This window comes from Gymnodraco acuticeps, unplaced genomic scaffold, assembly GCF_902827175.1.
Source record: "Gymnodraco acuticeps unplaced genomic scaffold, fGymAcu1.1, whole genome shotgun sequence".
In the NCBI taxonomy this organism is placed as follows: Eukaryota; Metazoa; Chordata; class Actinopteri; order Perciformes; family Bathydraconidae; genus Gymnodraco; species Gymnodraco acuticeps.
This window is the reverse complement of record NW_022991180.1, coordinates 1,503,765-1,518,717: the sequence shown is the minus strand read 5'-3', so window position 1 is coordinate 1,518,717 and position 14,953 is coordinate 1,503,765. Positions and strand designations below refer to the sequence as shown.

Genomic DNA, 14,953 nt, shown 5'->3' with positions numbered 1-14,953 from the left:
AAGGTGTATGCATTTGATTATGTGTTTAACACCTTTCTCCATCAGGGGGCTGAGGGCAGGTTGTATGGTCTTGAGAAGAAGCTCGCCAAAAGGAAAGCAGAGAACCAACCATTGAGCTACCTTCTCAAACAAGCCATCCAGAGTCTCGTCGCTGAGGAGGTAGGATTTGTTTGGATCACTCACAAAACCCTTTTTGTTTATTCTTGAAATGTGTTGCTTTTTGTGTGTTTGGTCCTGAAATGTGTTGTTTTTACGTGCGATCAGAACTTGGTGCGCGCCCTGGAGCTGAAGCAGGAGCACGAGGACGAGATGGTGATCCCCGTATACGCCAGCCTCATCGGCCTGTGCTGTCGCCACAACAACGTGGTGGAGGCGCTCAACCTGAAGAGGGAAATGTAAGTGAGGCAGGATACACAAAGAAGTGCTGTGACCAGTAGTACGCCATTAAAGTTGAACTTGAGTGGTATTAGGGGAGACATTAATGCAGCCGCTCTGTTGACTAAAACACAGGAAACTCTCCCTTCCATCCTCGTTTCCTTTCCTTCACTCACCACCTCATCAGACTGAAGGCTAGCAGGAGAGGTGAACTACATTAATCTGTCTCTCTCTGTCTCTGTCTTCAGGACTCGTAAGGACTCGTCAGTGAATCTTGAGGCTGCTAAATACATCGCACTGGTCCAGTGTCTCGCAAAGAACGACAGAATGGAGGGTAAGTTTCTCTATGGTGCAGCTAAGATTGAAGTGTGCCAATTGCTTCATTAGTCAGCTTCTTCTTAAGTGTCCTTTTATATAAAAACTGCACACCACACTTTCTCAGACTCTTCTCCAACTGATCTTCTAAAACCAAAGATCTTCAAACACATTCCAGCTTGATGGTTTACAAACTATTGATTATCTTAATGTTCTTTATTTTGTGTCAATTGATTAATTGACTAATCCCACAAGCACTTAGTTCCTCACTCCTTTATCTCTGACAGTAAGCTGGATCAAAGTAAATCAGGCTTGAACTTAAAATGTGTGTGTGTGGCCTGTGTGTGTCACCAGCTCTGTCACAATCTGTCTCTCTCCCTCCCTCAAACCACATTAGCCTGCCATTTTCAGAATGCTACGGTGGGTTTCCTTCAGCCCATCGAAGACCCAATTACCATCAGTTTTGCCGCTCTGCTTTTTGCACACAATGACAGGCAAAATTATTCCCCCGTCTGTCCTCCCCTCTCTCCGTCTTCGTCTCTGTCTCTCTATCTGACCCTCTCTCCCCCGCTCTGTCTCCAAGCGTGTTATTCTCTCAATCTCCCACCCCTTGCACCACTGAGAAATGAGAGAGGGGAAAATTACAGGACTGTGTATTTTTCCAGAATTATTGAAATCCGCCTTGATGCTAATGGCAGATCATGTCCGCCGAAGTGCTTGAGCATTTCACACACACAATTTCGTGATTCGGATATTCGTTTTGTTTGTTTTTTCGTTTTTCCCCCCGTTTTTTCCTTCAAATTGAATTTATTGAAATCTCCGATATCAACGTAAGAGCTTGTGCCTCTTCGGGGGGTGCTAACACTTAACCATAAACGTTATTGTTTACTTTCTCCGTCTTTATATGTAGATATTACTTTTCTCTGTTAATCTCCGTCACGTTGTTTCCAAAGCAACAACAACTTCCTGTCAACAGCGCTACCTCTCCTTCAAAAATAAAAGCATATCCATAAATAGGAGACATATACAACTGCAACGAAAGTAACAAACACAATGCCATATCCTTTTCAATTTCAAAGAACACAAATTGGGTTACATTAACAAATAACTATAAAACAACAATACTGTAGAATAACAAAATGAATGCCGTGAATACACCGAAATACACGTGTTGAAGCGGTTCGCTGCTGATTACTACGCCCCCCCCCCCGCGCGCGGTTCGAATATTCGCTGCTGATTACTACCGAATATCCGGAGCCCGAAAAATGGTATTCGGGACAGCCCTAACACACAGAGAAATTTGCATGTGAATTCAAGCAAAAGGCGTTTTGGTTGGTGTGTGTGTGTTGGGGTGTGTATGGGCAGCGCTAACGCATTTGCCATTAGCCAGAGTGTGCATATGGAGGGGACGCTTGTCAGCCACATTAGCACACATGGCTAACCTTGATGTTAGCCTGTCCCCACCCAGCACACACCAGCTGAAGATCATGTCTCCTGGCATCTTGCTTTTTATTTCTCGCCCTCTCTAATGGCTTTGTTGTTTTTGCCCTTGTTTCAAAGCCTCCCACCTCGTCAGGCAACTTTGTTTTCACCTCTCTTTATCCTTTTGAATGTATCCTTATGTTGCCTTCCATCCACTGCTCATCCCCCTCAGGGTCCTTTTAATCTTCACATCTGTCAGTGTCTATACATCCATCTGTCTTACCTTTCTCTTTATTTGGGTGTCATTTTTTTTCAGAAGGTTAGGGTGGAAAAACAATTGAACTCATACTCACAAAATATAGTGAACTTATGTTCCGACAACAACATATTCCCAACATCGCTATCTGATTGTGTCCTAGGTTGCCCTCAAAATCATGATATGGACATGTGGGTTGATAATTGCAGATGTAACATTCTCACCATATTAGCCTGCAGCCCCTTAGTCACCTCATTATAAACTGTATGATCCTGTTTAGGACTTAATACAATTTTATCCAAGTTATTGCTGCCATCCATTCCAAAGATAATAAAATACAAGGATTCACTTTTTCCAGTGTTATTGTAAAAGTGTGTAGGTTATATACTACAGATCACATGGCAATCATCAGACATAAACACATAGCTATTAACTCTTGAATTAGTTAATTCAGGGACCAGTTCCCAATCTTTAAGTTTAACTCACTTTAAAAAACTAGAAACGTTACTCCCACAGAATAAGTTTGTAGTACTTTCCCAAGTGTTGGCCTGTCATAAAACTTTACAGATGTCTAGTTGAGATCAAAACAAGGCAGTATTTGCAGCTGACTGTGGTCAAAAGTAAGGTGCTTGAAATAGGAGGGGAAGGAAACGGAACAAGAGCCATGGGTTGGTGTGATCCCATTGGAAGATGGTCTCCAGTTTTCACTGCCAACACCAGTGCTAAACTTTACATTTAAATGAACGCAAATAAGGACGTAAATAAAATAGACTCCTGAATATGTAGATATGTTTTGCTTGAACTTGCTTTGGCTTTTCAACTTAAAGTCCCGTTGACACAGACAACATGTATTGGATAACCTTTTTGTATATCCCATACCAGAAGAATGCATCCTTTAATCTAACTTTCCTGCCTCATGGGCCTGTACACCCCTTCACTTCTCTCCCTCATCTTTGAATACACCTCTCCTCTATCACCAAGCGTCTCTTTGACCTGCCCTTGCCCCTCTCCCTCTATCTGTCCATCCTCCAACAGAAAGGAAATAAAAAAATAATTATTGAGTCAAATGAATTTTTTCATGTGTGTGGTCATGCAACATTAGATGAACCATTGGGCTGTGTGATGTTTGTTTACCTGGCCTGTCTCTGCCTCCCATCCCCTGATGTGAGAGTGTGTGTTTGGATTGGCTCGCTTTGCTGGCCATGATGCTCGGTTGAGCTGATGGATATGCATACTGGCTAAATGGACGGATAAAGGCAGAGATGGATAGAGGGGGGGGGGGGATTCAACGTAAGATGGAGGGATGTTAGCTGGTGTAGCTCCATTTGGGCGGATCAACTCCAAGCCATTGGTCTCAGTGATTAGTGGGTGTGTCGGAGTGATGGAGAGAGGTATGGATGGAAGGAGGGAGGAAGTGAGACATGGAGAGAGACACAGTCAGTGGGGGAGAACAAGTTGCATATGAACTGATAAACAGTACAAACATGACGTCAGGGCAATCCTTTAAAGAGGCCCTATAATGCTTTTTGAGGTTTACCCTTTCCTGTAGTGTGTCGAGTATTTTGTTAAAATGGTCAAGGCTAAAATCCCAACGTTCCCTTTTAGAGGGAGTTTCTCAGTTTAACAGTGTCTCCCTCCTCCTCCTTTCTGTATTTTCCCCTGTCCCATTACATGTGACAGCCTTTGGTTCCCATCGCCATAACAACTGGCACAGAGAGGTGGAGAGCTGGAGAGAGAAATACTGAAATTAGGATGCCAAATGCACTCACCAGTGGCGCTGTCCCTCAGCGTGTGTGTGCGTGTGAGCGCGTGTGTGTGTGTGTGTTGTTACAAAAGTAACGGAGTTACAGTAATATATTACTTTTTGCTGTAACGAAGTAATGTAACGCATTACTAATGAAATGTGGGTAATATATTACCCGTTACAATGCTCAGTAACGCAGTTACAACACATTTTAACCCGAAATTAAATGGTGTTTTGTTTTTTAAGAATGCACTAACATAGCGAGACATTCCGACACCAGACAAATTGTGCGGGTAGATTAGTAAACCTGGTGTGTTTACTCTTCAGGCTTCGCGTCGGGATCTACGGGGCAGTTGAATGTTATGCACCCTCTATTCAAAAAAGAGAACGGAGTGAAAAATACAAACAACAAATTGTGTCAGGTGCGCGTGACCTGCTCCGCTGCGCGTGCATCATTTCCAAAGTGCTTCCACAGCAGTGACACACATCTGTGGATAATCATTTATACGAAAATGGTTAAAGCAACCATCACTAAACGCCAGCAACACTGCATCTACTGCAGACCGTAGCAACAGGTCAGATGGGGACATCATCACGTTACCCTCCGTTGTGGACAGACTGGACACTAGCTTACTCCCGCCTGACTCGCCGCCCTCGCCCCGGAGCAGCAGTCTTCGTTGCCCGAAACTACGCCGCCCCTCTGCGGCCCGCAGGTGCCAGGATACCACGGCAAAACAGAGCCTGCCCAGGTATATCTAAACAAGTACCGCCTGTACAGTGGGGTTATAGGCGGTCATTTTGCAGCTTGTGGTATAAAAATAGGCAAGGGCTAGAATATTCATGTGAAAATAGTGCCATATTCTGCCAAGGCCTGTAGAAATGTTGGGTCAAAAATAATGCATACAATAGCACAGATGCCTTCACCACGAATGCCTACAAAACTATCTCATATCCCAAGCTTATCAACAAGCTAATGTTGCAGCTGAAATGTTCTCCAGGTCACAAAAGCAACCTCACATGATGATGTGATACCAGTTTTCAATCACAGTAAATATTCTCTTCCCAGAGTATATGATGGGACCAAGGTGATGATTTAGTACATGGTTTTTGCTTTTCAATGTTTGCCATTTCAAACCATGAGCTGGTTTAAATAATATTTGCCTTGATTTACAATATGTTCTCATTTGTTTTATCAGTACAGTTTTGAAGCTTTTTTCTTTGCCACAGTCCACTTTGGACTATATGAACTATTTCAGGATTGCACTTTTAACTCACTTGAAATGTTCTCACTTGCTTGGTTTCAAAACATAACAAATGCCACAATCTGTTCATTGGGAACCATAACATCAACCCTATTTTTCATTGCTGTTGCCGGCCACTATTGCTCACGTAAACCTACTACTGCTGCGCCCCCTGTAATCTCAGAGGCACCCCGAGTCATTTTGTTCTGGAACCGGGCCTGTACACGGCCATATACTAAACAAACTACAGAGCCCATTCCGTGTCCTGTTATTGTTTACTTCCTGTCTGCCTTCTTCTGGTGATTTATCTGACGTCCAGCGCTCCGTCTTTTAACCTCTTTTCCTTTCTCTTTCTTGATCCTCCTTAGCAACCTTCATTATAGTCCTTGACACTGGTCTGTACTAATGTATTAACAACGTGTCACATGTTAAGAATTTACAATCAGAATCGAGTATTCAACTAAGCCGTGTAATAGAAGTTGTTAGTAGCCTTAAGGGCCTACACAGTTGTTATGCTATACCACATTGCCCTTCACTGGATGTATAATGAGCTGTACTAAACTACATTTTAGCATTTTAAAATAACTAGCCATTCTTTTGCGGTTATTTTGGTAAAGTAACTAAAAAGTAGTGTAACTCATTACATTTCAGAGACAGTAATATTCTAATGTAACTTATTACTTTCAAAAGACAGTAATAAGTCATATGTAATATATTATATTTTGGAAGTAACTTGCCCAACAAGTTATTTGTTCCCAATAGAGAGTCACTTCATTTGAGGGATTTTGTTATATTACCACTTTTTTTTTTACTTTAATTTTCTTTTCTGCATCTGAGCTTGCTGCACTCTTTCATCAACGTAAGGAAAATGTTGGTGTGTGAATGTTGAACTCAATGCCCATATTGCCCTGCAGTTAGAAGACTGGCTTGTCACACGTTATTCAAATATATTCTGCATCTCTCCATCTCCCCCTCCTCTTGGTCATGCTGTATAGATTAGTATCTGTGGTGGAGAGCGGCTGTATCGCTGTCAGCCCATTAGCAGCTGTCTAAATAGACAGTAAACACATCTTAATTACCTTAGTCTGATACACCACATATACACACAATCATACACACATTCCCTTTTAACCATTTAGCCCCTAGTGTTGGCCAGATGGGCGCGCGGCCCGGTAAAAAGCCCTCCATTACCGACTGGGCTTGACCAAACTGATCCACCCCTCAGCACGCTTACCGGGGTCTCACTGGGGCCACGGCGGGCCCTTGTCGCCACATACCTATAATTTAGCCCCCCAAGTGCTTTCCACATGGCCACGGCAAAAAGCCGGCCTCCATTGTAGGGGTCCGGTAATTGTAGTCTCGTTTAGAAAACCGCAAGTAGCAATTAGCACAGAGTTGGCATTATACGGGGTTGGATTTGCATCCCTGCTGGGCACAAAATGCTGTTTTAATATGAGTTTGTTTTCCCCACATGGAATTAGCTAAAGGGGCCTTTTATCGTATTCACACACCCTACTCTTCTCCCAGCTCTGCCCACCGCTCGCCTTCCCTTCATCACGCTGCATAATCTCTTTCTTCCTGTCTTTTGTTCTTTACATTTGGTCTTTCCCGTCTTTACCTGTAAATCACCATCCCTTTATGTTGACTGATGTTTCTTCACACTCTCTCTTTCCCTCCATCACAGAGGCAGTGGACCTCCTGAAGGAGATGAAAGAGAAGGAGGTGGTGTTAAATGACAAACACATCACGCTGTTCTTCCACATGCTCTTTTCTCTGGCGACCAAGGGTGGCGCCCCCGCCATTCAGCGCCTGCAGGACTCCATGTTCACCCTCGGACTGGCCAAGCCCAACTCCAACCTCCTCTCACCCCTGGTTACTGCATACATTGAGAGGTAAGCAAACTGGCTGTGTTACAAATCACAAAAACACTCCCTCATACAAAAATAACCAAAGTTGGGGAGTCGTTCTTTTGACTTCCATTTCTTTATTAGCTTTAAGTCACTGGAGGAAAAAAGGTATGCTCCAAGAATTGTTGTATTTTAGAACATCAATAGAGAGGCGAAGTCCCGCCCATCTACTTCCGACCCATGGGACCTTATTTCGGAAAAATGATGTATTGAAGTCAATGGGGAGAGAAAGATTATCTTTCGATCCCGTTTGAATTGTGCCACGAATTACACATATGATGTTTGTCAATCTTAAAAATGAATTTCCATGTCAAAAAAGTCACAGTTTGTCGTAAAACTGTTGAAATATAAGACTATGAAAAATATGCAACTAGAAAGACTACGAATCCCAGAATCCCGGTCCGCATGCTGGCTCTTACGGAACCGACTAACTCCCCTTGTGTGTATGCACAGCTCTCAACGTGCCCAGACTTGTAGTGATTTTCACCTCTTTTAATACTTTCCGCCTCATTCTGAAAGAAAGAAGTGAAATGTGCCAACTCGGTGTGTGGTACGAGACGGGAGATGTAGTTCATTGAGCGGTTTCACACAAAAGTGTTACTTCAGTTTTACGACACATTTCCTTTTTTTTGACTTGCAAAATTATCTTTTAAATTGACAAACATCATATGTGTAATTCGTGGCACAATTCAAACGGAATCGAAAGATAATCTTTCTCTCTCCATTGACTTCAATACATACTTTTTCAGAAATAAGGTCCCATGGAGCTCGCCCGGAAAGGGAGGGACTTCGCCACTCTATACAAGACTGGACTGCTGTTTCTACGTTTCTCAACTGAATTTTTTCCAGCTGGGAACTTTATTTCTCCATATTATTTCAACACCACGTTTATGCAGCACTTGTGCCTTATTCTGCAAATGTAACAAAAGCAAAACACAACTTGTGCATCCACTCGTGTCCAAAATATTGTGGGTTCTTCCTTGACCCACGCTACACCCTTCCACCAAGTTTCATAAAAATCGGGCCAGTCGTTTTTCAGCAATCCGGCTGGCAGACAAACAGACAAGCATAGCTGGAAACCATAATGTGTGTTATGGTATATTATCTTTCTATGGCTGAAGTTCTCCCCTTTCCAGCCAACTAGCTCACTTTTGTTTTCAGATGTGTGTCTTCATCTGCCAAATCCAGTTGCCAGGTGTGTGTGTGTGTGTGCGTGTGCCTCAATGAGTCGCTCATCCCTCCCTATGATCATAGCTGAGGTTACTCTCTGGGTCAGCGATTCAGACAGAGAGAGGATGTGGAAATTGCTCATTTATATATGTGTGTGTGTGTGTGTGGTGTTAGAGCCAGGTTTTGTTTGTTAGAGAGGATTCGTCAGCTGCAACCTCTCTCATGAGCCCCCACCCCTGATCTGCTGAAACACCCACTGCTCTACTCAAATGTGTAAGTGTGTGTTTGTGGTGAGAGACGGCCATCGATGCTTCTTCCCATAATGCAAATATGCAAATGAACGTTAACAAACACTGGCTGGGGGTCACTGGTATTGCCCCACCCTTCAACTCTATTCAGTATGTGTGTGTTATTCAGAGTGTGTGAGTATTATATTTTTTTTAAAGCAGCTTTTAAGTAGATCAACTCATTAGCATGTTAATTATGTACAGAGCACTAATTGCTGGATTTACCACAGCGCCGTTAGGGGCCCACACATACACACACACACATGCCCTTCACATGCTCTCACACACTGTTTACCTCTAGTGTACACGCTGCTCTGTAGAGGTAGACCTTTGCACACACACACACACACACACACACACACACACACACACACACACACACACACACACACACACGCCCAGACGCTCACACACACACCTGTGCTCCCCTGCAGCTGTTTGTTTTGCTGTAAGTCTGCTCCCTGGCACCAACAGAGTTTCTGGGTTCACTCGTTAATCACTGCCTCTGTGAGATTAGCAGGCTAATTTACTCCTGGGTCATCAACGGCAGCCAAAACACAAACACACACACACACAAACGGGCACACACACCAGCTTAGCACAGCCCTGTTCACAAATCAAGTGCCAGTTGTACTTCCTCCAAATGACACTGCAGTGAAAACACACTAATGAGCACGTGAACAGGCGGACTGCTGGTATTTCAGCTGGCTGGTTGTCAACGCTTGAAAATAGTCCTCAAACTAAATGTAGAACTTGATATGCACATAATATTCATTTGTCGTCCACTTCACTTGAGAATATCGTACATTTTTGTTTGGAAAGTGTAGCAAGTTTAAATATGAAGGTAGATATGGTGCAAAATGCGAGAGCGTGTAAAACCTGATGTGAGCAATTGCAGAACATAAATCTGAGCTTGTGTGCATACATTTACACTTGTATAAAATATCCACGTAACTGTGAACAAAATTTGAAGTCACAGAAGAAAACAAAAAGTTTTGTAGCTTGTAGAAAAAAAATGAACTTAGTGATGAAATGTTCACTTGCAGAAAAATATATATATTTTTAATATATTTTCCATTACAACTGCAACTTGGTTATTACAACCTCTCAAATCAGTCATTACAACTTCACGAATCTGCTCTGTGGCAGTATAAATCGACGAATCTGCGGCCTTGACTTTTGCTACACTTCTTGCGATGAATGTGTCACTAAAGAAATGTTCACCTGCAGATGTGGAGGGGGGTTGGAGCGAAGGGGCGGAGCTATCAGAACGACGAGGCGCAAACTCGGGTCAAATAAATAAACAAACATCTTTCCTTCCAATTTCAGGCTCAACTTTTATTTGAGCAGATGATTCACTGCAGGAGTTAAATAATGACTATTCGGCTCGTTTCTATCTCTAAAACATCTGTTTCAGGCACTAAATAGTGTAGAAGTGCAACCGAAGGCCCCTAATAAGGCTTTGCAGTTACAGCTTTGATCTACATGGGCAGCTATAAAACGATAGGGGCGGGCCGCAGGCTGAAATAAAAGTGTCTCTTGGAAGATGTGTGAAATGCTTAGTAATGTAAAGCGTTTCCACCACATAGTTCCAGCAGGGGTTCAGCTGAGCCTCAGGGCAGGTTTGAGTACCACAGCACTTGACTTTTGCGCTCCAGCTGAATCTATCTCCTCGTCCTCGTCTCCTCTTTTTATCTTTTATATTTATCCGGTGGTCTCCTCCTCTTCATGCCGTCAGTCAGGGGACAAACAGACACTGGGGAGGAGGGGGGACGGAGGGAAGAGATAAAAGAGGACAAAGCAGGCATCACTCCTGCCTGCACCCGTCTCATCGCTGTGTCAGCGCTAATGACTTAATGAACACTTCTCCGGCAGATTAGCCCTTGACAGCCCATCATATGCGCCGCCCTGTTAGCCTTCATGCCCGTCCGCTCACTGTTGTGTGTGCTAGTCTGCTACTACTCTTGCCCAGATTGCCACATCCTTATGGAAGTGATTAGCGCCAGAAAATGCTAATGAGTCGCACTAAATGAAGAGCTGGCAGGACGTGTGTGATAAGACGGAAAAATGGAGGAGAGCTGATGGGCGATGAGTGAGTTTCACACTTTCCAACGGTCTTATATTGTGTGTACATTTTTAGTGAGGCCTAACTAGGGATGCGTATCGTTAAGGTTTTAACGGTACTACTACTTTTATCGGTCCGGTCTGTTAACGGTACTTTTATCGGTTCTTTTGGAGAAAAAAACAAGGTAAACTAACTAAACAAATTGTGAACAAAACTAACATTGCTTTTAATTTAAATTAAATACATAATATTTCACATCAAAAGAAACAACAGCGTTTTAACAAATCGTATTAAATAATCTGATGACAGAACTGTAAACAGAGCTGAAACTTTAACAAAATAAATAACTCAGTTACCTCTAATCATTAACCCATGTTTGTATCATTGAGTTAACTCTGTGTGTTGCTGCTAGCATACATAACACTTGACGTGGAAACGTTACTCGTGGACGGGGCTACAGAGCTACTAGAAAGACAGTCGAACCCGGTGCATTCCTCCGTCTGAATGTGGTGCACTTTTGCAAGATGTTTAGACTCGTGTGTGTGTCTGCCCCGCCCCCTCGTAAGCAGGCTGCATTTTGCTGTCTTTTTGCATGTTAGAAACGGAGTTGGCGACACTAAAATTGCAATATAATGTTTGTGTAGCAATAATACACATGACATATATTTTTTACATGTCTCCAGTACCGATAAAAAGACCGCTAACGTCGGAGCTTAACGGTACCACGGTCTTTAATAATTCAGCCCCGGGGCCCGTTTAATACCGGGGCTCGGTACCCATCCCTAGGCCTAACCCGAGGTCACAGCCTCTCCTTTCAATTACAGTAAGACCAGATGAAAATAAAATGAGTGATATAGGAGGTGGAAATCAAAAAGGAAATCCTTGGTAGATAAACCGAAGCAGCCAGACGTGAAAATATAGAAAAGTGGAACAAGGAAAATACACTGAGAAAGATTGTAACTGCAGCACAACTTAACTCCATTAATGGTTCAACATGCCCTAATCAATTATGCTTATAAAACAATGACAGGTTAAATTGTCAATGATGTTCTCATACTGACGATATCGCGGATAGTTATCACAGGAATCTGTAGGTACCATAAGCTCTGTGGGACGTTATCACTATGGCTTTTTGGTTTGGAGGCGTCTGGTGTTAGGCAAGAAACTAGTAAGCTCACAATATCAAGCACCAAATGAAAGAAAAGGTAAGCAACATAGTGGAGCATTCAGCAGGTAAAGAGTCTTTCCTCAGAAATTGAGACCAAAACTGAGCTAATAGGAGAGTGACTATTAGGGGAGTAATGAGGATAATGCTGCTAGATGAGTAAACACTACTGTTGCCATATCAACTTTGTGCAGTATGAAGACTCTTCACCTGTGTGGGTACTGAAGTAAACATGAATACGTGCCATTCTTCCACACATGTAAGTGTATAACAGTGGGCTAGTGGTGTCATGATCGCTGTCTCATTTGACATTTTCGGGAGATAGACACCTTGTCCTCCCCCACGCAAGGACAGTGGCGTGATAACAGGCCTGCCTATCTCCTCGGAACAAAAGAGGGGGACGGAGAGGGAGAGAAATGGGAGGAAGGGGGGGGTGAGATGAGGCAAAATGAGCTTCCTTGTCTAATCCTTCAGGTTTCCACTGAGCAAAGCGCTCCCATTTTTTTCAGGGCTTAATTGGCTGGAAAGTGGCTGACATGCAAAGTTGAGGACATTAACAGGGCTGTGCGCCGCAGTAAATGGCAACGCAAAGTGACAGTTAAATTGTACCTAGGGGGAATTATCCATCTTTCGACATCCTTAGCTCTTTTTTGGGGTGGATCGGTGGGCGGAGAGAGGGGGAGAGGGGAGGAAGGCAGATGGGGGTGTAATTGCAACACCAGGCCTTATTTTTTGGAGAGTGAAGGGATGTTTTTTTTAAAAGATGTCTCATTAGGGTGGAGGGATTATAAGTAGGTGTGGAGGAAAGAATAAAGTGGACGGATAGAAGGGATGAAATGAATTTAGAGGAGTTTTGAAACATTGATTCCACCAACATATGACTCGGTAAAAAAGTATTGCGAGACACCACATAACAAAAGTATTTGTCCATTCAAGCCACATTTCGTAAATTACAAACGTCTAACTGCAATTGTTTCATTTTTGTAGTAAATACCCACGACCCCCTCCTGTTCTCATTCAATCTCCACTCTCTTTCTCTCATTTTCAAAAATCTCTTAGTGTCTCTTCTGTGTTGTTCAATCAGACGGCTGTGCGGTTGAACAGCCTCTTGACTGCCGCTGCTGAATAATGTTGTCCCTCTTCATTTCAATTAGCGGACCTCTTTACCTTCCAACCCCAATCACTCCATTTCCTCCTCCCTCCATCGCTCTCTTCTCCTCACACAAGGTCACACCATTTCCTGTTTTATTTTTTTTCCGGGTTGTTGGTCTTTCCGCGCATATTTCTCTTATCCACTTCTCTAATTGATTAGAGGAGAAAACACTTGAGAAATTATACCTGTTCACTCTCAATCTGTCTCTCTCACGCTCCGTCCATCCGTCTGTCTCACATTCACTCCCTCTGCCCCCCCCCTCCCCACTAGGTGCCCTATCTGCTTTGACCTCTGTGTGATTGACATGGTAATTACCCAATCAACAGATTGATGGCAGCGCTGTCACAATAGAGGAGATTGAAGTGGTCTCTCTTCCCTCCCCCTTCTCTCAGCTTCTCGTTCCTCTTGCTTCTTTTTCGGGCGCCTCCGTCCCTCTACTTTTCTCGTTATCACTCCATCAGGCGCAGTCATCCTCCCATTGCGCACTCTTTTGTTTGCTCGAGAGGCAAAGGAAGGATAGATTGAGCAAGGAGAGGATGACATGAGCTGGTACTGGTGGGGGGGCGGGGGGGGGTCTCTAATGTTGTTGCCATATTTCTGCTAAATGGCTCAGCTGGGGGGCGGGGTCATCAGATGGGGAGTGGGAGCTGACGGCATGAAATAAGGACGAGGGGAAGAAGAGAAGGAATCAAAAAGAGAGATGGGGAAAATGAGAAGGAAATGAGAGGAGGTTAAAGAGGTTTGGAGAGGACAAAAAGAGGAGAAGAAGTGAGAGAAGTTGTGAGGAGCAGAGAGGGTAAAGATCACTGCAGTCCTTTTGTCTGCTGTATTGCTTCCTCTCTAAAAGCCTGTCCAGAGAGACATTAGCCCCTCGCCGACAGGTGTGAGAGCACCTGATTGTGTGAGAATGATGTATTGAGGCCAAAAGGCTTCATCACCTACAGTCTGCTGTCAGGAATTCAAAGGCCTGTATTGTTGCACAGGGTCACAGTGCTTGAATGGTGGGTCACAGGGTTAACGCCCCTCGATGCACTCTCTTTTTCTCTGCCCCAACAGTCTTGTACATGACTGACTGGATAGACCTGACATCTAACTCGCTCTCTCATCTCCTCCTGTGTGTGTGTGTGTGTGTGTGTGTGTGTGTGTGTGTGTGTGTGTGTGTGTGTGTGTGTGTGTGATGTGTGTGTGTGTGTGTGTGTGTGTGTGTGTGTGTGTGTGTGTGTGTGTGTGTGTGTGTGTGTGTGTGTGTGTGTGTGTGTGTTGTGTGTGTGTGTGTGTGTGTGTGTGTGTGTGTGTGTGTGTGTGTGTGTGTGTGTGTGTGTGTGTGTGTGTGGTGTGTGTGTGCTGTGTGTGTGTGTGTGTGTGTGTGTGTGTGTGTGTGTGTGTGTGTGTGTGTGTGTAGCGAGGACCTGGCCGGAGCTCTAGAAGCAGCCATAGACTGTCAGAAGCGCTACAACCACATGCCTTCAATCCACCGCATCATCGTGGCTCTGGTGGAGAAAGAAGACCATGACCTGCTGCAGAAAGGTGACACATGTATACCCTCATCTTGTTGTCATCCCAAAAATATGGTGCTAAAACTTTTGGTTTGAACATTTATGTAAATTGTTGATGATTAACAAGGAAGGTTAGAATTTTTTTTCTTGATTCACGTTTTTTTATTCAACATTTTTATATTTTCTCAGATTCTTTAGAACAGATTCCCTAGAATTATGGAAACCTGTCAGTTGCACCTTTTATGGACTAAACCCTGTCTTATAAACAACATAGTTGCTGCTTTTCATTCATTTGTCAGGTTTCGATAAAGGGTCTCCACATTACCAAAATGACTATTACGGGTTTTTTTTTTTTTC

General features: G+C 43.6%; 1 protein-coding gene across 1 annotated transcript in view; it reads left to right on the top strand.

The window, feature by feature from the left end:
• The window catches only part of LOC117560763 (leucine-rich PPR motif-containing protein, mitochondrial-like), a 68,996-nt gene that overhangs the window by 33,330 nt on the left and 20,713 nt on the right, over window positions 1-14,953 (top strand). Inside the window, exons 20-24 of the mRNA XM_034237764.1 lie at window positions 46-159; window positions 265-395; window positions 624-709; window positions 7,038-7,245; window positions 14,503-14,627. Of these exons, the coding sequence (XP_034093655.1) occupies window positions 46-159; window positions 265-395; window positions 624-709; window positions 7,038-7,245; window positions 14,503-14,627 (664 nt within the window). The remainder of the gene's footprint in view (window positions 1-45; window positions 160-264; window positions 396-623; window positions 710-7,037; window positions 7,246-14,502; window positions 14,628-14,953) is intronic.